Source organism: Balaenoptera borealis (genome assembly GCF_965194805.1).
Source record: "Balaenoptera borealis genome assembly, chromosome: 9".
Classification (NCBI taxonomy): domain Eukaryota; kingdom Metazoa; phylum Chordata; class Mammalia; order Artiodactyla; family Balaenopteridae; genus Balaenoptera; species Balaenoptera borealis.
The window spans coordinates 34,755,410-34,782,400 of record NC_138873.1 but is presented as its reverse complement, the minus strand read 5'-3'; the positions used below and the strand labels follow the sequence as shown (position 1 = coordinate 34,782,400).

At 33.8% G+C, this 26,991-nt stretch overlaps 1 protein-coding gene across 2 annotated transcripts in view; it reads right to left on the bottom strand.

Annotated features, from left to right (window-relative positions):
- Window positions 1-23,286, bottom strand: part of THEMIS (thymocyte selection associated) — a 185,276-nt gene extending 161,990 nt beyond the window's left edge. For both annotated transcript variants that reach the window (XM_082406176.1, XM_082406175.1), the window contains exon 1: window positions 23,189-23,286. In XM_082406176.1, the coding sequence (XP_082262302.1) occupies window positions 23,189-23,279 (91 nt within the window). In that variant the 5' untranslated portion in view covers window positions 23,280-23,286. The remainder of the gene's footprint in view (window positions 1-23,188) is intronic.
- Between the last annotated feature and the right edge of the window lie 3,705 nt (window positions 23,287-26,991).

Genomic DNA, 26,991 nt, shown 5'->3' with positions numbered 1-26,991 from the left:
AGTATTGAGGGGAAAATATATATTACTAAATGCTCATATTAAAAAAGAGCAAAATCTCAAATATTCTAAGCCTCTTCCTCAAGAACTTGGAAAGAAAAACATAAAAAAAGAGAAAATCAATGAATCAAAGAGATGATTCCTTGAAAAGATCAATAAAGTTGACAAACCATTAGCAATTCTGAAAAAGAGAGAAGGTACAAATTACAAATAAGAGGACTAAAACAGAGGATATGACTACAGACCCTCCAGACGTCAAAAAGGAAAAAAGAGAATCCTACAAACAACTTAGCTTACAATTCAACAATTGAGGTGAAACGAACCAGTTCCTCAAAAAACCACAATATACCACAACTCACCTAAAATAAAATGAATAATTGGTTCAGTCCTATAACTATTAAGAGAATTGATTCATAGTTACAAAGTCCTAAAAAAGCAATCTCCAGCCCCTGGTTGTTTCACTAAAGAATTCTATAAAACTTATCAGGAAGTATTTTCATCAGTTCTACACAATCTCTTCCAGAAAGCAGAAGAAGAGAAGAGTATGTACCAATTTATCTTATGAATCTAATACTACCATTATACCAAAACCAGACAGACATCACCAAAAAGAAAACTGCAGACCAATATCCCTCATCAATACAGACAAAAAAAAAATCCTTCACAAAATTTTAGCTAATAGAATCCAGCAACATATAAAAAAAATTATATATCATAACCAAGTGTGGTTAATCCCAAATATACAAGGTTGGCTCAATATTCAAAAAGCAATCAGTGTAATCCTCTATATTAATAGGCTAAAGAAGAAAAAGCATATGACCAAATAAATTGATGCAGAAAAAGCATTTGACAAAGTTAAACACACATTCAAAATAATAAAAAGAACTCTCTGTAAAAGCCAGTGTGAAAAAGATGAAAAGACAACCTACAGATTAGGAGAAAATATTTGCAAACCATGTATCTGATAGAGAATTTATATCTAGAATTTACAGAGAATTTTCAAAATCAAATAGTAAAAAAATCAATCCAATTAGAAAATGGGCAAAAGACGTGAACAATCATTTCACTGAGGAAGATATACAGATGGCAAATGAGCACATTGTTAGCCATTACTGAGCACAAATTAAAACCACAATGAGAGTCACTACATACCTATCAAAATGGCTAAAATAAAAAATAGTGACAACAACAAATGCTGGCAAGGGTGCAGAGAAACTGAATTACTTGTACATTATTGAGGAGAATGTAAAATGGTAGAGCCACACAGAAACACAGTTTGGCAGTTTCCTAAAAAAAAATAACAACATGCAACTACCAGCATTTCACTCTTGGGCATTAATCCCAGAGAAATAAAAAATTATTTTCACACAAAAACTTGTCTACAAATGTTTATAGTAGCTTTATTCATAATAGCCCTGAACAGGAAACAGACCAAATATTCTTCAACATATGAATAGTTAAACAAATTGTGGTACATTCATACTATGAAATACCCCTCAGCAGTAAAAACGAATGAACTATTAATTCATTCAAAAATCTGGATGAATCTCCAGAGAATTATGCTGAGTGAAAAAGCCAATCCCAAAAGGTTACATACTGTATGATTCTCTTTATATAACACTTTTGAAATGGCAAAATTATTAAAATGCTGAATAGAATAATGGTTAAAAGGTGTTAAGGAGGAGATGGTGGGAGTGGGAAATGGATGTGGCTATAAAAGGGCAACATGAATCACAGGATGATAGAAATGCTCTGTATCTTGACTGCATCAATGTCGATATCGTGGCTGTGATGTTGTACTATATAGCTTTGTAAGATGTTACAACCAGGCGAAACTGGATGAAGGATACATGGGATTTCTCTGTATTATTGCTTACAATTTCATGGGTCCACAATCATCTCAAAATAAAGGGTTTAATTTAAATATATGTGTGTGTTGGTGTGTGTGTGTGTGTGTGTGTACTATGCGTGTGCTGCAGTGCAACTTCTCATACCAGTGTCAGGCTGAGAAAGCCTCAGTCAAATACAGGAACACATGCAGACAAAGGGAAGCAGTAGAAGGAGCCTGAAGAAAATGAATAACCCCCAAACTGCAGTAAGTCCTTAGGAGAGTCATGATAGCAGAAATAGAGGCAGTGGGTTATACTGATACTGGAAAAGATGTGAGCCTCTTCCTACCTTTGGGACTTCCAGAGGGACTCTAGAGCAGCACTGCCCATTAGAACTTTCTGCAAGGATGGACATATAATTTGAGCTGCCCAGCACTGCAGCTAACAGCCACATGGGGCTCATGAGCACTTGAAATGTAACTAATGTAACTGAGGAACCCAAAAATTTGTTTAATTAATTTAAATTTAAATAGCCACATAATGGCTAGTGGCTACCATATTGAAAAGCATTTCCTTTTTCTACTAAAAGAAAAAAAAAGCTTATACGAGAGCCCAGGTTTTGTTATTGGTAAAGTGCTTCAGAGCTTGGGTAATTTGGGCATCCTTGTATCACCTTGATTGTCCTCTCATACTAATGATGTCAGCAACAAACAACTTAAAGTACAGTCTCTTACATATGTAGTAGGTGATGTATGATTATGGCCAAACGGGGTCGATGTGGAAGGCTGGTTATTAATATTCATGGGACAGGCATTCCAGAAAGTAAAAATATCACTTTTCAGATTTAAACAAATTAATATGCATTAAAGAATTATCTGACATCTAGTGTCTTTCCAAGATGATCTGATTACAAAATAAAAAGCCAATGGTCGGAGAGAACTTAGAGCGGATTTGAACTGTAGGCAATATATTGCTATGGTTCTAAGAAAGTTCTCCTAAGAGCTGCTTGCAGAGTAACAAAAGACAGGAGAGGCAATGAGAAGTTACCAGGTGCCACGGGGTGTAAGTATGCAGTGAAGAGAGCCCGAATATAATGGCAGCTGCAAACACTGAAATGGCCCTTCACAAACTGGTGAAAGAAAAGCAGAAAAATGGGGCCAAAATGACTCCCAGACCACGATGCTGGGACACTAAGAGAAGGCTGGTGTACTAAAATGTGGAAAAACTGGGAAGGAAACACCGTGCTCAGTTTCTGATATATTGTTTCTAACGTCAAATGGTCATCCTTAAGCAGAAATGGTCCTATCCAGTTCCTCTTAAACAACTGTTTGCCAGCAGGCTGCACCAGAATTAATTGGGGAAAACTTTAAAATACAGATTCTAGGGCTTACTCCAAAAATTCTAAATCAGATTCTCCAGGGTAGAACCCAGGAATATGTTTTCTTTTTTTAAAGTTCCCTAGTAGATTCCAAAGTTTACTTAGGTTTGAGAAATACTGTTATAAATCATGAAATAAGTAAAAGAAAATCAGAACTACATATGTCAACCTGGGAAATGATACAAATTTGGGAGTTAGTTAGTTAAATCTTCAAGAATAAAAGCAAAACAAAAGCAACTCTGGATGGATCTGCTCCCCTGAGAGTGAGAATAGAGTATCTGGGACACGTGCAAAGATAAATATTTAATGTTATTACCTGAAATACGTCAGCATAGACAATGAAATACACATGTATGTGTTCAATACTTTTAACCTATAGCCCTGAGGAAGGGATGAGAAAAATGTTAATATTTGAAGTACACTAATCAGAAATATAAACCCAGAGTGACTAGTTAACACAAAAAAGATTAATCATAAGTTCATACTCTTAAAACAACTATCACAAGTGTCACCTACATTTATCTCATATTAACATAGTTTTCCTAATTAGAATAATGAATACCAGTCTTAAGATTGCCTTATTGGTGAAATGAGTGGTGTTTAAAATGTGTTGATTAGTTTCAAATGTAACACAGGAGCTCCTCTTCCTGCAAAGGGGTATAAGAATCTAGTGAGCCCAATACAGGCCCTGGGCTTCACAATCCTGGTTCAGCAGTTGATTCAAAGCAGTTTTGTCATCTAACTAGAAAGATAGCTGGAATACTGCTGCAGAAGTCTCTAATGAACCTTGCATGCAAGGTGCTGTCAGAGTATTTAAAAAGACAAATAGATGGGACTACATCAAGCTGACACACAGGTCATATAAGTGTTTTGATGCCTGCTTGCAAGTAAACATCTTACATTTGACAAAATTTCATTGTATGAGACCACGTACTTCCAAGGATTGAAGGCTACCAAAATCTACCAGAAATAACCTAATAATGGTGAATGACAAAATCCATTCTGGTCAGTTTGCAACAAAAGTCATTTTCTCCAGAAAGTTTGGCATGACTTTTTTTTTACCAGTTACTCTTAATAAATAGGATGAAATTAATATTCACCATGGGTTTATTTCAATAAATAAGAGCTGCTAAATTTTACTGAGCATTGAGCTTGTGGTTTTTTAAAACATGATGTTCCCTTGAATAATTCTGCTTTGTTTTTTAGAGAAAACCGAACTAGAGAACCAACCAGCATGAAGCCCAACAGTAAAAATACGATGCTGCAGGTCATTTGTCAGATGAATGGCATCTATCAGTAGATAATTTCACTGTCAAATTTTTAATGAGAACTTGCAAACGAATGGCTTATTGTTCCAAGTAAGAAGAGAAGAGAAGAACAGCAGAAATTAAAATTTCCATTCTTACTTCCATCTTTAGTGGTTTAAAGCATTCATTTAAACTTTAAAGCACATTGCAATAAGAAGTTGTTTACTAAATGTCATCTTTAAAGAAGTCTTCTTCAAAATAATGTTATTTCTATACCAAGAAAGTTTCCTTAGGTATATTATCAGAAAATTCCGATGTTCTAATTAGTAGTTGACCAAAAGTATATCATATATCAATCCAGGAGTGATCACACAACCCGTCAATCGTTTGTTAGTGTAGAGCACCACATGACACACCTTTGTAGCTGTTACGTCTGACTTCATGAGGATTCTTGACTTCTTTGAGAGGGCTATGGTGACTTAATGAGCTTTGTTACTGCAAATTCAGCATACTGCCAGGTATTCAGCAGCCATTCAGTGAATTAGCTGAATAAATGGATATTCTTGGAGATTTATTTAATCATTTGATTATTTATGTTTCCTTATAGTTAAGTATCATTAAGAAAGATAATTGTTGACCCTGTTATTTGAAAAAGAAAGTTTTGTTCTTCTTTTTATTAATAATCAGTGGATAGAATAATTGCACAAAGACTTTGTGGATAGGTCTCTGCCTCTATAAAATGAGGAGGTTAATTTTGTTGATCCAGAATGCTGTCTTATTCTAAAAAGAGTAGATTTACTAGAAATGTAGAAAATCACTTTTTTTTTTTTAATGGACAAATTACGAGAGGGCAGGGTATAGAGTAAAGAAAACGAAAATGGATCCTTGGGCCAGTCAGCTGCTTCTCCTGTCGCGGCTCTGATGCACTGGGAGAGACCAGACCGAGGCAGCCAGCGTGGGGACGTCAGCATCGCAATCGCACAGCCTGTGGCTGACCTTCCAAGCTCGGAGCTGCCCCCTCTGCGTCCGATCCGACGCGTCTCACTAAACTGGTCTTCCAGGATTTACAAACCTCCCTCTCCAGGCCGGTCCCGCCGTGGCGTATTTTCCTACCTGCTAACGGAAGCTGCACCTGCATTAACCTTCCTCGGGCGGCCATGATTTACACCCGACCCCGGAGCCCGCTCCCAGCCCGGTCACTAGGGTCACAGCCACCTCCTAATCCTGATTTTTTAAAGCATGCAGTGCGTGTATAGTCGACCTGGAATTTTTTTAGGTGTCATCTCTATTATTATCTTAATTATTTGTCCTTTCTTTGAGAGAAAAACTTGATAGCAGTGGATGTTATTTTATACGCTCCCCCGCCCCCCCCCCCCGCTTCTGTTTTACTACAGCACATAACTGGTACTCAAAGTACATTACTGTCAAAGAGCATCTGTAAACGTATCCAGTTGCATATGACTAAAGTACAAAGGAGAATGGAAGGGAGGCAGGGAGGGAGGGAAGGAAAAGAGGAAGGTCCAGCCTGTGTCTGTTCTAAGACAAGTTCAAATTTTTATTATTGTCAAGTTTCTATTATCTCTCTGAACATGCTAAATCGTTGCTGAATTTTTTTTTAATTACTGGAATAAATACATACACTATAATATATTTAAATAGGGATTTATTTAAATTAGTAACTATGTTACTAATATTCAAAATCAGAGTGGTCTCTGATAATGAACACAATTCAAAACTCACATGATTTGATTTCACAAGTTCTGGGAAAAACTGTTTTAAATATGTTTTAGGCCTTTCCGGATGTCAATAAAGAAGTAACCAAAAAAAGTCCTTTGGTCTGTGGTTAGAATTCACACATCGTTTACGGGGCAGGTGTTCTTTCCTTAACTGACACAAGTGCTGAATCACTAAAACCAACCCTTCTAATCTAGAGTAAAACGGTTTAGACCTAATTATAACAATCAGAAAATCAGAAAGTTAATTTCATTACGTAGATTAGTAGAAGCCGTCCCCATTTCCTAATAAATTATTTTTCTTTAAAATAACAACAAAATCTTCTCAAATAATGTCTTTCGCCATTTAAAAATATTATTTCACATGAAAAAGTTCTGCTTCATTTAGGTAAATTTCATCTAACAGCTTTGCTAAAATCTTAGTTTTAAAAAGGTGCAATCTTTCCAAATATTTATTAGAAGTAGAAAAAGTAGATGTCCCAATTAAAATGTAGTTTTCAAATTCAAGACTTTGAATACTGCATCAAAGATAGACATTTCTAAAAATAATTTTTTAGATTTTTTTTAACACCTTACTTGAAATTACCTTCTCTCCCGTTCTCAGTGCTTACTCACCAGTCATTTAGCAGGGCCTAACAAAATTTATTAGTATTATAGTATACAAAAGTATAAAATACTACATGTAAGGCAAAGTTTTTTCATTTTCTTTTCCTTTAGTAAGTGTTTTTCAATGTTAAATAATTGACTGATAATTTGTACCTATTCAAATGAATTTGGTAGTTAATAACCCTAACCAAAATGTCTATTTCACAGCAGTTGAAAATCTAGCAGCCAATAAAAAAATACAAGTTTTACTTAATTTATTGCTTAGTCACTTCTTTATACTTATAAGATGAAGGAAGTATATGAATAATCTATATTTATATGATTATATGTAAAAACATAGGCTAGCTCTCCATTTTTTTATCTTTTTATTGCATAGTCAAGGTTGGTACTTAACAATTAAGTTAGAAAATTTTAAGTATGAACATTCTACAATAGATGTGAATAACATGTGCCATTGTACAAAAATGCCCACATTTTGGAACATTTCCACTTAAGTAAACAACACAAAAATTTTGCTGGCAGTTATTTTCCTCCACAGCTTTTGAAAATAATACAACTGATATTATCTTATCTGAGCTTCTTTTGCTTGTTTTTAATGTACCTATTTTAGGGATTTTTCTTAAAATAAGGCCTGCTTCAGCTAAGTTTTAGGGAAAAATGTGTTCCATTCAAGTACAAACACAAAACTGCCCTAAACTTTAAAAATTCTTTTACATTTTTAAACTTCAAATATTTTGATTCTATTTTTAAAAATGTAATGTTTAATTACACTGAAAGGGTAATTCATTGATCTGTAGTGTATGGCCTAAAGGCAATCTAAGAGCCAAATTGTACAGTAGCTACAATTTGGCTCTTAGAAGTGTTAAGCCTTAGATAAAAAATGATTCCGAAGTTTTTATAGGAAAAAATTCAATATCATTTCAAATAAGATTATGCCTTAATGAATGTAATTTTTGCATATTACCAAATCAACATTTTTTCAAATAAAACTGAACCGTTTAGGTTTGCCAAATTCTATTCTGACAGTCATTTTAGTGTCCAACCTGCCACTGACACAAATAGAGCAAATTTATATTTATTTAATAAATCATATTATCAATTTTAAATATTGGGATATAATGTTTTACTTAATTTTAAAGCTTAGATATAAAAAGTATTCAACTTTCACTCTCTGTGAACTTAGGTCATCCAGAATCAAGAGCAGTTTTAAACCTGTGAAGCTCAACAGAATATGTTGTAAATATGTAGCAAATTTTACTTTAGAAATGTAATTCTTGTCCTTAATAAATCGTGACAAATATAAGCTCATGTAGAGAAATACTGGTGCTGTTTTCAGTTAGCTGAAATTCTTTTTTAAGAATGTGACAGGCCATTATTTCATTAGATTTTTACATAATTTTATTTCTCTTGAGTCTGTATGAACCAATATCAATATTGTGAATTCATATTAAAAAGTGAAAAAAGTTTTCTTTTGTCCTAATATTTAAAGCCTATGAAATATGAATAAATGCAAGTTCAATACAATGCTATAATTTTCAAATTTTCACTGATTTTACTACCATATCCCTAGCTGATTAAATTAAGACTGAAGAAAATTAAATTCAATTAGCCATAAAAAAATTATGTTGGCATTAAAATAGCACAATTTTTTGCCATATGAACTCTTATATATGCATCAAATTAATAAAAGTCATGTTCATATAATGCATAATTCACTATGTATCATTATTCAATATATTTATCTAACTGGTTTAATTTTTTAATGTCATATTTCAATACTTATCAAACTGCAATTATAACCAGTAATCACTAATAAGATATTAAAAGACAAAACAAATGTTTATCTCATACAACTTATTTCTTGTGTATGTTTATAATCCAACTGTATAGTCAAACAGTAAATAGTTATAAAATTTCTAAAAACATTGATGGTTCTCTAAGGATAGGATTCACTATAGAATTTTGTAAACTCTTCAGGTAGGCAGAGCAAGAATAAACTTCACTATAAGTTTTATCCCTGGGGCAAATAGGCAAACAGGTGACTTGAAAATGGAAATAATAATGATAATTTCAGCAGATAACTCCAAGGATTAAATATCTTTATAAATACAATTAATTAAAAAATTTAGTAAGATTAAATATATATGTGTACTTGTACTAAATTTGTGTATAGATGAGAATATATAAAGTATTATTTAATTAAATTGTGTTAAATTAATGTGTTGTATTAGATATATTCACATATATTTATGTATAGACATATACATATATAAAATACATTTATACATGTATTACATATGCTTACACACCCAAATCTATACAAAGACACCTGGCCCATAATAATCCTTCAGTATTTAGAGCTATAATCATAATCACTAAGCTACCATAAACTATGTGCTGATAACAAACATTTATCTCTGACACTCTCTCATTCTAGTGCTCTAATTCATTTATTTTCATTAACAAACTAGCCCACTTTCTCCTGTTTCTCCTCCAACAGAGACTTTTTTTTTCTTTTTTCTTTTTTTTTTTGGCTTGACCAACGCCTCCTCTATCCATATTTTCCATGTTGGTGTTCTTTGAGATCCACATATTTCTTCTGACCTGACACATGGACTACAGGGCAATCCCTGAAACAAACTTCTTTCATGCACTTACTATTCTGTAATATTAAATCTGAGAATTTTACTATGCTTTTTACTTCAGACATACATTTTTGTGGGCTATTGTTCATCTGCATCTGAATGTCCTACAGGAGCTTCATACTCTCTGGAATGTAACTGAATCATGCCTCTATCTCCAAAACGACTGCTGCTCTTGTGGCAAGTCTTACAAGTAATATTTTTATCACCTACCACGTTTACTTAGCCCAGAAACCTCCAGTCTGTCATCAACTCCTCCCTCTTGCTCACAGCTTCTCATAAACTGTCAAGTTCAGAATATTCTACCCAAAAAGACCACCGATCCTGTCTTTTCCCTTCTATTTGTAGCTGCTATTAGCTCCTTGTTGTTTGTCTCATATCCATCTAGTAAACCTCTACTGGAATGGATGTCTAATCTACCATCTGAGATGATTTTTTTGCTTTAAACATTTCAGAAATTCTTTAGCTTTATCTACAATTTTCAAATTTACAATGAACATGATTTACTTTTTTACAGTCAGGAAAACCCATTATAAAAATAATATCCTTTTAAAGGTTCCTATTGATTACAGCATAAAAATATCCTTATTATAGTTCAGAAGCCACTTAAAATATGACCACAAATTATCTGATCACCTATTATTCCCTGAGCTGTTCTTGGACCATATTTCGAAATTCCAAACTTGTATAATGATCTGAACACTTTTCTCTCATTCTGAAATTTTCTTATTTGCCTGCTCATCTTCTATATAGGCTGCAGAAAAAAACCCACCACCTCTTGGTAAGTTTTTTGTGTGGTAAGCTGTTTGGGTGGTAAGTTCCCAGTGTTCTCAGAACAGTTTATATCTATTAAAGCACCTTTCACATTGTACCACAAATATTGATTTTTTAACAATCTATCTTCTTTCACTGGCCTAAGGAGTCCTTAAGGGCAAGAATCAAACTCTATTCATTTTGTAGAAGGAAGGATAGAAGGAAGAAATGAAGGGAGGCAGATATACAATTTAAAGGAATAATTTCCATGATTTTAACATATTTTGGCAGGAAAAAGAAATATGATATTTACTATATTCAAAACACAATATTTAAAAATATTACCTCCTCCAAATCTTACTTTTCCCAAGAGGGAAGAACATTTTCATGGTATTTAAAAATTGCAATAAGAAGCACTTTTGAACATTATATTTATGGGCTTATTTAAGCAAAACTATGCTCTGACTTCTGCAAATGTACATGTGGTTTCATCATTATTCTTTTTGATAAACAGAAGAAATGGCTAATGGAGTCTCTAGTCATAGTGAAGAGAAGAGTTCTAGCATTGCTTTAGTTGTTTTTGCTAATGTAGATTGATATCTCCAAGTTCCCAATTCTTCTAAGAGTAAAACTCGTACAATATCCAAAAGGACCATATAGGGTTCTCCACCATTTCCTCTCTGATATCATTTCTGTTCACTCTCCTCCTCCTTCCAGCCTTACTGGTTTCTCACTTTTTCTGGAATATGCCAACACACTCTCACCATAACACTTCGCTAAAGATATTCTCTCAACTTGGAAAGCCATTCACCCAGGTATGTTTGGTTAACTCCCTCACCTCTCTCAGCTAGAGAGAGCTTGTTGTACTTAAATCATCACCTGCATGCTTTGTAACTGTGTAGAAAGTTGATTAATTCTTCTGTTACTTGGAATTAAGGCTTTTGAAAATTCTGGCTAACTCAAATGGATCTTAGATCTAAAGATAAGATAAAACTCTTGTAAAAAAAAAACAAACTGTGCAGTAATGGTTAACTATTACTTGGGGTGCTCAAACTCTGCACATTTCAAAGAAAGGACTAGCCCTTGCTTGGCTCCTGAGAGATAACATCTAAGCCCTTGGAATATCCTGCCAGATAGAGTGTTTCTATATATCTGGGATCTTGGGCCACACCAGATAGTTTATGCTAACAATGTGATCTATGGTGAATGCCTGTTTTTGTTCACTTGGGGTCCTGGATCATACCACTTAATCTCTAGAGGGCCTAGAGACCCAGTAGCTAAGGTCAGTCACACAAATCCTCAATGCCTATGTAACTGCTCCCATAAAAACACTGGACACAAAGGCACAGATGAGCTTCCCTAACTGGAAATACTTTGTCCTTGTTGTGACACATCATCACTAGGAGAATTAAGCACTATCCATGTATCTTCACTGGGAGAGGATAACTGGCAGTTCGTGCCTGTTTTCTCATACACCTTGCCGTATATGCCTTTTTCCTTTGCTGGCTTTAGTTTCTATTCGTTCCCTGTGATAAACCGTAACTCTGAGTATAACAGGTTTTCTGAGTTCTGTATTTCTAGAAAATCAACAAGACTGGGAGTGATCTGGTAGGCCCCCAACACAAAATAGGAGGAAATTTTTGTGACTTTGGGTTAGGTAACATGATAACAAAAGTATGAGCCCTAAAAAAATTGATAAATGGGCTTCTAAATTTAAAATCTTTTTGTTTCAAAAGATAACATTATGAAAGTGTAAAGACAAGCCACAGAAGGGAAGAAAATATTTTTGATTATATATCTGGAAATATTTGCAAATCCAATATCCAGAATACAGAAATAAGTCTTATAGCTCAATAACAAGAGGACAAAGATTGGCAAAAAATTTGAAGAGACATTTTATTTCAAAAAAGACAAATAAATTGCTAATAAGCACAGGAAAAAATGTTCAACATCACCTGTCATTAAGGAAATGAAATTAAAACTACAATGAGATACCTTTGGCTATAATACAAAAGACAGTACCAAGTTTTGGTAAGGATTTGGAGAAACTGGAATCCAAATACATTGTAAATGGCAACGTAAAATGGTACATTATTCATGTTATCTTCAAAAGGGAAATAATACAAATGACCTTTAACTGGTGTTGGATAAACAAAATGTGGTATATCCATACATAAAATACTATTTAGCAACAAAAACACACCAGAATACTAAATATATGCTCCAACATAGATGAACCTTAAAAACATTAAGCTAAGTAAAAGAAGTTAGTTTCAAAAGACTACATACTGTGTGATTTATTTTATATGAAATGTCCAGGAAAGGCAAATTTATAGATAGAAAGCAGAGCAGTGGTTTCCTGGGGCTGGAAATGTAAGCAATAATGATTGGCAAATAGATCAAGGGACTTCTTTGAGGTGATGGAAATAGTCTAAAATTGGTGGTGGTTGCACAACTCTATAAATTTACTAAAAATCATTGAATTGAACACCTATAATGGATGAATTTTATGGCTTAAAAAATTATACATCAATTAAGCTATAAGAAAAATCTAATGGGAAAGGATAAAAAATAAACAATAAATAATACCTACATGATATATAAGAAGAAGATAGTGTTTTGGTTCCAAAAAAATGAAGAATATAATAATGAGGATAGGGAATACAGCGAAGGAGGAACAGAAAATTTGCAGTATTAAATAGGGTGGTCAGGTAAGTCTCATAGAGAAAGGAGTTAGCCAAGTTGACATCTGGTTGAAGAGCTTGCCAACCCAAGGGAAGAGTGTGAGCAAAGCTTTAGGGCTGGAGCATATCCTCAAGTTTGAGGAACAGTGAGGAGGTCAGTGTGGCAAGGAGGAGAAGATTAGTAAACAATAAACTCAGAGAAATAATGGGAGTAAGGAGAGAAAAATAAAAGGCCTTATTACCCATTGTAAGGTCCTTATTTTAAGAAAAAATGGGAGAGCCATAGGAGGTTCTTTAACAGAGGAATGGCATAATCTGGCATACCACTTAAAAGCATGACTCTGAATGCTATGAGAATAGACTTCAGGAGTGAAAGAGAAGTAGGGAGACAAATTAGGTGGCTATTTTGATAATCCTGGCAATAAGTTATGATGATTTGAACCAAGGGGGAAGATGGAGGTTGCAGTGCGAGTGGTGATATTCTGGATAAAGCATGGGGGGAAAACTGGCATCAATTTTTCTCCTTTTAAAAGTTAATTCATACTTTTATAAAAATTAGAAGATAATACATCAAAATGTTAATCATGTTTCTCTCTATTTGATGAAGTTATTGAATATTTGTGCTTCTACTTTGTCCAACTTTCTAGCCATGTGCACGTATTATTTCTATAGAGAAAAATAGATTTTTTTTCAATATCCAGTTCATTGAACAAGATCATAATGCAAACAAACTTTGTTTTTGCAAAAATTTTAAGTCAACACCAAACTGGTTACATATATGAAGTAAATAGTGTTAGATGGTAATGTTAGCAATATGCAGAATAGTCAAAGAAGCAACAGATATTTCCTGAATACAGAGCGGCGAACTCACCTTTCCATAAACATGTGGTAACATTATTACCAACTAACTTTCCTGGCATTATAGGACTCTCTCCAGAATGTCTAATGTCTAATTTGTTTAACTGATAGTAAGTGCAGTTCCAGTCATAATAAATATAACTTGTATCAGTAAGGAAATTTGGTTATGCTGAGATAACGAACAACCTCAAATTCTCAGAGATTTAAGTAACAAAGGTATATTTCTCATTTCATTACATGTCCAGTTCAAGTGGGTGAGGGCAGGGTCTCTAATAATTATAGTTACTTAGGGACCCAGACTGTTGAAGGCTCCATTTTGACATGATCTACCAGGATGAAATATGTTAAATTATGAACTAGTTCTTAAAGCATCAGTCCAAAATGATACACCTTATTTCTGCTCTCATTACATTGGCCAATGCAAGTCCTATGGCCACAAAAGTATAGGGAAGTCCAATTCTATGATGTACTTGAAAGAAAGAGAAAAATCTATGATAATTATTTTTACAAGATGTGAGATAAGAGAAGAAAATATTAGACCTTCAATTCATACTCATTTTTACATAAACAAAATTAACCTATACTAATATTTAATACAAAGGTTTTCTAAAATTTAATTTTAAACTCCATTAGTGTTTAATAATAAAGAAATCTTAATTTATTCCTACATCAGATGGTCACATGACATGTATAGTCCACAATATATTGAGACAGATTGGGAATTCCAAAAAAATGAGAGTTAAAAGTATTGTCTTAATTCATTCATATACTTGCAATACCTCCATATAATGGATTTTACATGTGTCAAGTAAAGTTGTTTTAAGAATTACTATAATCTAATTTCAACTCGCATAAAATAGACAATAACTTTGTAAGATGCCTACAAAGACATTTGAGAATTGAAAATTGCAGACCCTATCAAGAAGATGGCAGAATGACACTTCTATTCCTAGTACAAACTTGTCATCAGCTACATACAATTGCTGTCTAAAGAAACTGCCAAAACCAGATTTATAAAGAAGGTTACTTCACATATGGATTGATGGCCACCAACATTAATGATAAATCTTCCCTAAGCATATATTTTATATGGTGTATATATGCTGTATACTGGACCTTTATAAGATATCTTTAAGAGCTATTATTTACAAGTACTGAAATAAATACATTAGAGCTATGTCTTCGAATCACTCTATCACGATATTAAATCAACATTTTTACAAGTATTGAAGTATTCAGTAATGGAAATGTTTAATATTTTCAATAATGTTCAATAATAGTTAATATGTTATAACAAAGTTAACTTTTGTGAGAGAAAATGGGTTTTATTATTAATAAAAATTTAAATTACATTTAAATTTTAAATTTTTAAATTTAAATGTTTATGTTTAAAATAATGTTTATTTAATGTTTAAAGTACTATTAATTTTATATTTACTTTATCCTCTTACAATTTAATTATTTTGTATGCCTTAGAATGACCATAAATATCAATAAAGAAACTGATAGTTTAAGGTTTATATTATAAATAAAAATAAATTATATATAATTTATTTTTTCCACCAAAACTCTCTCTCCCCAGATCTTCACAACTTTGTCAAATGCACAAACCTAATCATTTAGGTCAAAGTCCTCCCATGAATCCTTTAGTCTTCCCCTTCCTCACACCTCATATCAAATCCATTAGCAAGTCCTGACATTTCTACCTCCAAAGCATATACTAAATTGGTCATTTCTCTTCCAGCTGAATGAAGGCACCATGATCTCTCTTCTGGATTATTACATGGTCCTAATGTGTCTCAACCCACTTTTGCCCCACTAACACCAGAGCAGCCAATGATTCTCCTAAAAAGGTGATCAGGTCCTGTCAATCTCTTGCTGCAAACTGGTCATTAGCACTGATAAAATCTAAACTCCTTGAAATGCTCTTGCCCACTCCTTAAACCTCTTCTCGTAAGATTTCCTCTCTGCTTTCTTCTGTATGTTCAAGGTACAGGGATATTTTTCTCTTCCTCAGACTAAGCCCCTTTTGGTCCCCAAATGTTTGCACTAGCTGTTCACTCTCTGAAACACTCATCTCCCGGATATTTTCTTGTCTGATTCCTTCTAAACATTCAGGTCTCTGCTACTAAATCAGCTCTTTAGAGTGGCCTTCCCTGATCATTTTATCTTAGAGGTCTCCACCTGCTTCCCCAGCCCCACTCTGTACTAAATTATGTGTTCCATGGCCTTTAAGGCGTACAAAATTTGTACATCCCCACGTCCTCAGCCTCATCTCCCACTACACTTCCCTTCAATTGCTCTGCTTTATCCTCACTGTCTCCTCTTTGTTTCTTAATTAGATGAAGAAATCTGTTATGTGGTTTGCATTTGCTCTGTCCTCAGCAGAAATGTTCTTCCAGAAATGTGCAAGGCTCATTTGCTTAGTTTATTCTGGCCTCTGCTCAAATTTCATCTCATCAGAGATATCTGCCCTGATCACCCTATCAAAAGATCATCTCTTCCCCTCTGCTTTGCTTTACTCTCTACCTATTTAGATCTTCATGGTACTTGTGTATATTTTAAACCTGTGGGTTGTTTGTCATTTGTTCCAGCCACTGGAACATAAGCTCCAATAGGGTAGCAGCTTACCCCATCCCCTCCATGATTCTAGCCTTTTGAATAATGCTTGATAATGTGTTATTGTAATTTATATAAGCTAGTCCATGCTGAGGCTCACTTGATGTTTGTCTATAAAACATGCTGCTATGATCATTGTAATATAATCATTTTTGCTTTTTGTAATTATATTTTAAGTTAATTTCTAGAGGGCAGATGTTTATGAACATGTTATATGTGGATGCTTATTGCCCAGTTGAGACCTAAAAAGTCTGTAACCGTTTACACACCCACCGCCTGTGCCTCCCCTCATTTCTGCACATTCATACCTACATTGGGTTTTGTGGATCTTTTTAATATCTGTGACCTAAGAAATGATTGACTGATTTATTGCTTTATTTGCATTTTATTGTTAGTAAATTTGAAAATTTTTATATGATTCTGGCATGTAAGCTGCCTTTTATATCTTTTTCCCGTTTAAAAATTTTATATTCATGTTTGTTTATTGTTATTTAATAAATTCTTTATACACTGAGGATATTTACATTCTATCTGCTATATATATTGTGAATATTTTCCCAGTTTGTAGTTTGTCTTTCATCCACATTTGTGTAATTTTTTTCAAGAAGGAAGTTTTCTATTTCATAAATTCAATGTTTTCATTTTTTAGAGTCCCTAGTTTAATATTCTTCTGTGGCTTCTTTGAGCATTTTTATTGTTAATATTTTAACTTTTAATATTTTTCCTCCATTTTAACTTATGTTGGGATATGCAGCAATAGGGGAATTCAAATTAGTTTTACTTTTTAGAAATGGTTGATCAGTTTTCCTCATAATATGCCAATATTATGGTAATCACAATAATAATAGTTAAGATTTACTGCAAGATTTCTATTAGTCAGCCATTTTGCTAACTATTTTATATACAATAGCTCAATTGATCTTCACATCAAAAAAAAACTTCACATCAATTTTCAAGGTTATGATGAAGCTTTCTTTTTTCTTAAGAGAGGGACAAAACAAATGTTGAATGTTGTAAGTTGACCATGAAATCATCTCTCATGTGTAAACAGTCAGGAGGCCAAGTCCTGAGTTTATAGCACACAGATCTATGCCTTATCTCATGAGGTAGGGCAATTCAATAAGTGCCTGAGCAACGTGCTATTGAGTGTATCATGCTGCCTATTATCATTGTTGTTGTAAACTGGGAGTATTCAATCCAGTACCACAGAACCTTACATGACTTCATGTCGCCTTCCTCAAGTTCCTTCAAACCTCCATTCCCCAAAAATCTCCTGTCATGGAGTCATCACCACAGCACGGGTGAAACCTGGTTCCCCTGCCTGCACCAACACGAGAAGCATGAAGAGGAGGAAGAATATGTTTCCTTGCACTTAAAACAAGAGACACCAAAAACATGGAAATAAATGCTTAGAAAAAAATATTCCAAAAGAAAACTGGAGTAGCAATATGATTATCAAACAAAATAGGACTTAATAAAAAGCTATATAGGGAAAAGGATGATAATAATAGAGTTGAGGATATAACCCTCATAGCATAAGCGCATGCAACAACTAAACCTCAAAAATATGATGGAACAAAAGATAGAAAGAAATTAGGAGTGAACTAGAAAAATGAACTGCTGAAGGACTATTTCACATAACCCTCTCAGAAAATGACAGGTAAAGCAGAAGAAAAATAAGCAGTGAGAGCAATATCTGAACAAAACAATTAAAAACAAGCTATTTGGTATATATAGAGAGATAGTGTACTAAACAACAAAACATGCTTTTTTGAGCTCATATGAAATATTTCCAAAATAGGACATGTTTCATGTCATAAAGGAAGCCTGAATCAATTTCAAAGGAACAATAATATAATACAGACTATTGTTCTCTAACAACATACAAGAGAATTAGTAATTAAAAGCAAAGAACAGCTAAAGGAAATTTTATATTATCAGTAAATAAAATAAATAGCCATTGGATTTAAAAGGAAAAAGTGTTCGTAGAACTGAGTAAGAGTGAAATACTACATGGCAAAATTTATGGGAAACAAAGAAATATTTAGAGAAAAATACAGGTTTAAGCACACTTATCAAGAAGCATGAAACGTTTTTAAAATGACTGTGAATTAAACTAGGAAGCTAGAAAAGGAGCAAGAGAGCAAACAGAGGACGCAAGAAAATAATGAAGATCAAGTCAGAAATCAATGAGAGAAGCAAAACAACAGAGAATTTTAACAAAACCAAATTCTGATTTCCCTCCAAAAAATTACATGCCCAGTAGTTCTTACAGAATTCTACCAAATTAAAGGAAGAGTTTAAAGCCCATTTCGTTTTTTTGCAAATACCTCAGAAAATAGAAAACAACAAAATCTATGTAGCTCATTTTAGAAAGCTAGTGTTATCTTGACTCTAAAATAGTAGATGAGTCTATTAGCTCATTTCAATTACGATCAAATGCAAAAATCTTAAATATAATATCAAACTCCTACACTGTATTTCAAATGTATATACGTATAATATGAAAGGATCCTTCAATTTGAAAAGTCTTTAAAGGTAATTTACATTAGCAGACTAAAGAAACCAAACCACATTATTATCTTAGTCAATAATACAGTATTAAGTTCAATACCTATTTATTATGAAAATACCTAGAAAGCAAGGAATAGATAGGAACTTGCTTAATTTAGTGATAGTTAAAGACCAGTTCTAGAGCATTACACTTAATGGAGGAATTTTAGATGCATTTTCTTTATGATTCAGAATTCCCATTATTTAACACAGTACTGGAGGCCCTGGACTATACTATGAAGGTAAGAAAAAACAGACAGTTGTTGAACATAGTAGGGAAGAGACACAACTCGATATTTTCTAATGACATCAATATCTATTTTAGGAAAACCAGAGAAATAAAAAAGATAAACTATGAGAATTAATGAGAGTTCATCAGTACTGCTAATAATATTCACCTGCATTTTTCCATTTCAGTGGTACCAGTGAGAACAGAGGAAATACGATATCTGTCAATATAGCAATATAGTATGTGTACGTGTCTGCACTCTAGGAACTAGCTTAGAATACACAAGATCTCTATGGAGACATTTTTTTAAACTTCTAATACATAATCCAAAAAATGAGCTTTTTGTTTGTTTGTTTGTTTTAATGAGAGATAAACTATGCTCATGGATGGGAAGACCTTACTGTTTAAAAAACTGAAGTCATAATTAAAAACATGTCTACTTTAGAAATCCCAGCTCAGAATGGCTTCATTTGGAATTCTACTAAATATTTAAATAAAAAATGACATCTAATTTATATAATATCTTTAGAAGGAGAGAAAAAGACTTAACCCAAGAAGTTCTATAATTTCAACATGACACAAAAACCTTGGTAGGATGTTATAAGAAATAAAAATTATAAGCCAATTTCATACCCTAAAAGAAATACAAAAGTTCTTTAAAACTAATAAACTGAATTCAGTGATATATCACCAAATTGATCTTATTCCACAAATAAATGGCTTAACATTCAAAAAAAATCAACGTAAAAAATCATATTATCACCACAAAAGTTATAGAAAAATATTTGATAAATTAAACATACATTCATGACTTCTTAAAAAACTGGTAGAAAACTAGAAACTTCTTTAAACTAAAACAAACATTATATTTAATGATAAATTATTAAAACTTTCTCTCTATGGTTGTGAGTGACACAAGGAGGTCCTTTATCATTACTCTTATTTAGTATTATACTAGAAGCACTAGCTAGTACTTCAACTGAAGGAAAATAAAGTACAATCATTGGAAAGAAGAAATAAGATTCAATCAATATACAGAGAAAACTTAAATGTGTATATAACAAATCTAAAATAATCTAAAGATATATTCTTAGAATTCAACAAACACAACAAAGAAAAAATGAAAACTTCAAAAGATACCACTTATAATGGAATTTTAAAAATCAAATAACTAAGAATACATCTGAAATAGAAATGTAAGAACTCCACAAATAAAAATTATAGAATGTTATTGACAGAAGCAAAAAGAGATCTATTCATATAACTAGACAGATATACTAGGCTCGTGGATCAGAAGACTTCATTTAAAATGATGTGAATTCTCTCTAAACCAATGCACTGCTAATAATAAATGGGAGAACCAATTTTACAGTAGTAGTTCTCAAACTTGGCTGCATTTTTAATCATAAGGGAGATTTTTTAAAAACCCAGTGCTTTATCAGTATGCCTTATCACTTACATAATTAAATCCTTGTCTTTTGAGGAGACAGCCAGGCTCTGAAAGTTGCTAAGAAAGTAAGTCTTAGACGTTCCCATCACAAGAAAAAAATTGTAATTACATGTGGTAACAAATGTTAACTAGACTTACTGTGGTGATCATTTTGCTATACATACAAATATTGAATCATTATTTTGTACACCTGAAACTAATACAATGTTATATCTAAATTAAATCTCAATTATTTTAAAAAGACTGATAATATCAAGTGTTGTCAAAAATATGGGTTAATTAGAGCTCTCATATTCTGCTGGTAGGAATGTAAAGTGGTATAACTATTAGTACTTAGGAAACTTGTTTTCCATTAACTACCCAGGCTGAACGTATTCACACTGTGTCATGTGGCAATTCCACTCATTTATACACCCAATTGAATGCTATACACATGTGAACACACATGTACAAGAATGTTCATGACAACATTACTGTTGACATCTCCAACTGGAAATAATCCAAATGTCCATTAGTAGTGGAATGGATAAATAGTGATATATTCATCCAATGGAATATTATACACACTGGAATAAATAAGCTATATAGAAGAGCATGGATTAATTTTACAAAGATAATGTTGAACAGATATGCCAAACATAAAAAGATACATATTATAATTTTCCATTAATATAAAGTTCATAAATGGGCAAAATTCATGATAATGGTTACTTTTGGGAAGGAACGTGGATAATGATTGAGAAAGGGTATAAGATGGAACTTCCAGAATACTTGTAATTTTCTATTTCTTGACCACGATGGTGGTTACATGAATGTACTTAATTTGTGAAAATTCATCAAGGTGTATGCTTCTTTCTCTTAATTGAGGTATAACATAATAGTAAAGTATTAAAAGATAAAGATAGTCTGAACACATGGAGAGACTATGTTCTTTTGTAAGACTTAGTGTAAAACTCAATTCTTCCCAAGTTAATCTATAAAATCAATATAATCCAATACAAATTCCAGTTGGATTTTTAAAGTAATCAGTTGATTTATTTAAAGACATGTTTGAAAGGTCTATGAATAGCTACATCAACTTAGAATAAAGGAGTAAAAACAAGAGATTGGTTTATACATGAACTATTATTCCAGAGCCATAGTTACAAAAATAATGCTTCAACACAATTGAGAAAACACAGACTAAAGAAATAGAAGAGATATTTCAGAGACAGACCAACCCAGATGTGAGCATAATTTTAAGACAGCAACACAAACCAAAGGGGAAAGGATAACTAGCTTAGTAAATGGTGCTGGGAAATTGTGGTTATTATACGGAAAAAAGCTAAAACTGGATTCCTCTGCCCTTCATGGCATAGTTTAAAAATTAAATGTGAAATATAAAACTGTAAAGTTGATATAAAATAACAGGAAAATATCTTTGTAAACCGAGCATGAAGAACTTTCTTACGAGAAACCTCAAAAGCACAAAAAAATGAGACCAAAAAAAATGACTTGGGGCCAGCTTAAGAACAAAGATACATTTCATGATATTATATATATGGAAAAATATGGTCTGATTCAAAATAATCAATTTACAAATGAATTAAACAAAACGGTCTATATAAAACTGAAGGCTGCCTGCACCAATTCATTGCCTACAGGTGTGTGTATGTGTGCTTTTGTGTGTGTGTGTGTGTGTGTGTGTGTGTGTGTGTGTGTGTATGAACTGGGTCTGACATTTGTCAAGCTTTGTTTTATTTCATAATATAATACCTAAAAAATTATTTTGTCTATAAAAGGAAAAGATTTGCCTACCAAAAATTCTTCATCTTCCCAGTAGTTTTTCTGTATTTGATTCTACTACTGACTCAATTCTACGACTCTTGGAACCAAAAATGCATTTTTGCCCAGAAAATGACTCTGCCTTACATGTATTCAAACCACTGCTTAAATATTCTAGGGTATGTGTTGGATGTGTTGTAGGTCTTAATGCTCTTTTACTGAATTAATACACTAAGTTACACCAAAGCACACTAACTTATTCAATAATCTTAGTTGAACTCTGACTTTAGAACTCTGCCATAGATTCTTTAAAAATTATCTTGTAATTAGTAAACATTAACTTCTATACCTTCAAATAAGAATGCCATTATTTCAGAAATTGGAAGTTAGGCCACTACAGAAAGAGTGAGAGAAGCGCTGATACAAGCAACTTTTAGAAGTGGTTAAGAGTTTGGTGAAGTTTTCTTTCTAAATGCTGTGCTTTTAATAGTTGCTTTTTTTAAAACTATATTTTATATTCTAGAAACATAGATATGGAAAACTTAACTTTTCACTCGAGTTACAACCAATTTCAAAGAAAAGGCAGAAATAATTCATCATTCGTGTTGAACTATTTGAAGGCCAAGAAGCTTCACTCAATTCCTAGTCCCTATCCACCCCCAGAGTCCTATCTCGTTTCTCCCTTCTCCAACACTATTGGGTCTCTACCATTCCTCAGTTAATTACTTTCTCTGATGACCACCTTTCCTCTAACAGAATTCATATATTCTGTTAAAAATTACCCTAAAATTCCCAAGAGTATATACCTCATGAGCACTTTCTAGCCAGAGATAGGAAGGTGCTTACCTTCAAAATAGAAGCCTGACTGAATTTCTAGGACCCTGGGGAGGGTCCTGAGGTCAAGGGAGTGGATGAATTCTTCCAGCGACAATGCCATTGCTTTGGCTTGGGTCTTGTGCAGACCTGGTACTTACAGAAGCTTTTGGCTTCTGGGTGTCACTTGTCTGCAAGTGTAGTCTCACCTCATCATTCCTTTCTCAGGCAGGAATGTCACACTGAGCCTGACTTGGGTGGAGTAGCTCTGTGTGGGGAGGGCAGTAAGGAGGCAGGGGATAAAAGGTGTTACAGCTCTTTTTAGTTCTCATTGTGGCTTCATTTCCTTCTAACACTGAAGTAGAACAGGATGGGGGTGTGGTGAGCATATCTGAACAGACACTGCCAAAAAAGCGAGAATTGACAAGTAGCTCTCTTTGTCTGTCGCTGGTCCAGGTGTGCATCTCAAGCAGGGGCTAGGATGTTTGAGGTCACAGTTGCTTGTGGCTTGTCAACCAGGAAAGAACAGGAATTCAAGACTGAAGTCTAATCTTAAAAAGGGCACCATATTAATTCTTTATCTCTTTACTTCACTTCTAAAGTTTGGCTCTGTGCTTTATTTGCATACTCTCAGTGCTTTTATATTAAATTTGGTTACAAAAGTGCTTTGTGTCAGCTCTTTTCAGAAATCTGATACTCTGAAGAGAGAGGATCGAAACCACTTTTTATTCTTCCACATTAAAACTGAATATTAAAGGAGAGTGGGGGAGGAGTGTACTATGCAAAGTGATACAGTAAATTAATATTAATTTTCTAATCGCCGCACTATAGTGAAAGTATCTAAATCCGTTATTAGGAAACCTGAATTTCCTGGGTTTAGCTCTGCTTCTGACTTACAGGTGACATCAGCCTGTCTTCTCTGTCCCTCATTTGTCTCATTTATTTAATGGAGAAAAAGTTAGAGTCAAATAAATTGTACAATTTCTTCCAAGGCCAAAATTCTACAATTCTGATCATGAGGTCCAAATTTGCAGTGGGGAGGGGTGAGGATGACCAAAGTCAAAGGAAGAAAGAGAAGCCTCATAAAAGTAAATCTCTTAAAAATATTCCACTCTCTAGTCTTTGTATTTAAATAAGACAATATTTTAGAGCTAGAGTATACAGTTCAAGGTGATATTTTTTAAGTCTCTTTAAGGGTGACTAAAAGAACACTGGTTGGTATAAATACAGTGAAAGAAGCTAAGAAGCTGCATATTCTCCCTATAAATTGGACTCCAGGCTCCCTGTCTAGAAACTGTTTTAGCCTTAGGCGGCAAAGAGCATAGCCAGAGAGAGAGGGTCAGAGCACATCCCAGCTCCACTTTCACGTACATATCTAAGAAAATAAAAAGCACTGCCTTATTTTGATATAGAGCTTATAAAACTCTTTCAGTTCTTCAAATCATATTTGATACTTGCAATAATCTGCCTGGCTTCATTTCTTTCTTTACAAAACTAAAATTTATAAGGCCACATCAATAGTTTTTTCACCAGTAGCTTCTACTTCCTCATTTGCAACTTTTTTGCTCAAAAACCTCCTAAACTTGATCAGTCTGCCTTCTGCACCCCTTCTCCCAAGCTTAGGCCCTTCAATCGACTACAAAAATTGTTTACAGCCTAACTGTATCTCACATGGTTGAATATATGAAAAGAGCTGCTATGGACTGCTCCTTTAAAATCGTACATCTGTTCGAACTGGTACCACAGCAAATTTCATTTGATATCTAAACCAAACTGGACTTCACTTGATTTTTAAAATATTTTCCCACATCAACTTTCTATCTTACTAGTCAAAGAAGCTATTTCAAAATATTACCAATCTTTTACAATTGTCTTTGCTACTCCTGCTTTTGCTCTTTCAACAAATGATCTTCCCTTTCTGTTACATTCTGCTTCTTTCTTTCTCTCAATCTTAGTTAATGACACTACAATTCTCTCACTTTCTCAAGCCAGAAGGCTGCATCATGGGAGATGCCATATCCAGCCTCCAAATCCCTCAAGCACTATAGGTGGCAATAATCAATAACACTCACTTTGTTCTTGCTCTGTATCTCCACCATTACTACTTTAGTTCGGATCATAATCACTTCTGACACTGTAGGCAAAGAAATCCTGACATGAACAGCCAAGATGAAATTGACAAATAAGAATAATAAGAGTACCTGAACAACAAAGTAGTAAAATCAATTATTAAAGTTTAATAACCGAAACAGCAGATTACAGGTATAATAATAGTCTGATCAATGAGAATTCAGAAATAAAGCAAGGCATTGCCAACTAAAGACGGTCCCTCACCACCCAGTTTTACAAGAACTGAGTCATTAGCCACTGCAGTTGTTGGTCTTCAACACATCCTGAAAGGAGTTCAGGACGGAGATCAGGAATGAGGCAGTCGGTGCTGCGGGAAAACTGGCAGAACAGGCCTTCAGATAGTTAGGTATTCTCAGGAGAAAATTTTAAGAACTCACTGTCTTGCATCTTCCCATTCATAGAAAAGTACTAAAATCATTAACTGAAATATCTGTTCCTCATGACTAGCAGCAATCTTCCACTGAGCTGTGTGCTTGATTGCACGTACGCCTTCTCCAGAATTACATATATGCTGACCTCCCACCCCACCCCTTCTGAGAAGTTCCTCAGAGCTATCTGAGAGACTGTCTCCTGTGCTATAGTCCTCAACAAGTCCTCAAATAAAACTGAAACTCACAGCTCTCACGTTTTGCATTTTTACTTCAATCAACAGTATAGGTAATAATTTACTATATGAAAAAGATGAAATTTCAAAGCAGTAGGGAAAAATATTTCATCCAACAAATAGTGGTTAAATAATTTTTAAAATAAGTTTCCCAAAATTCTATGCAACAAAATTAAATTTATATCAATTGAAAAATTAAATTTAAGTAAAAATAAACCAAAGGAAAAAAATAGAAAAATATCTGGAGAAGTAAGGAAAGAACTATTTCTTAGCATCAATGGAAGTCTTAAAGGAAAAGACTAATAAATTTGACAACAGACATATGAAATACTTCTATAAATTAAAAATGAGCTTTAACAAAACAGAAAAAATACTTTCAATAAAAAATGTCCTGGATCTATAAAGATCACTTATTATTCACACAAAATAAAAATATTTAAGGACTTCTGCTTCTGGCTATGAGCTTGGATTTGACCAACTCTTCCACCAAGGACAACTTGAGAAGTGGATAATTTTTTTAAACCTGTTTTAAAGAACAAGAGAGCCATCAGGGCAGTCAGGACTTGAGAGTCAAGATCTTGAAAGGCAGGGAAACACAAAGTGAGGGGAATCCAATATTCTACACTTCTTTTCCCCTCAAGGCATTTGTGGATTAGTAGTTGGCACCAAGAGAGAAGCTGAGAAGCAAAGCAAAAAGTGGTAGTAAAGAGATTAGTTCAAGATGGTGGAGGAGAAGGACGTGCACTCACTCCCTCTTGTGAGAGCACCAGAATCACAACTGACTGCTAAACAATCATCAACAAGAAGACACTGGAACTCACCAAAAAAGATACCTCACATCCAAAGAGAAAAGAGAAGTGAAGTGAAGGTTCGGAGCCCCACATCAGGCTTCCCAACCTGGGGGTCCAGCAACAGGAGGAGGAATTCCCAGAGAATCAGACTTTGAAGGCTAGCAGTATTTGATTGCAGGACTTTGACAGGACCGGGGGAAACAGAGAATCCACTCTTGGAGGGCACACACAAAGTAGTGTGTGCATCAAGACCCAGGAGGAAGGAGCACTGACTCCATAGGAGACTGAACCAGACCTACCTGCTACTGTTG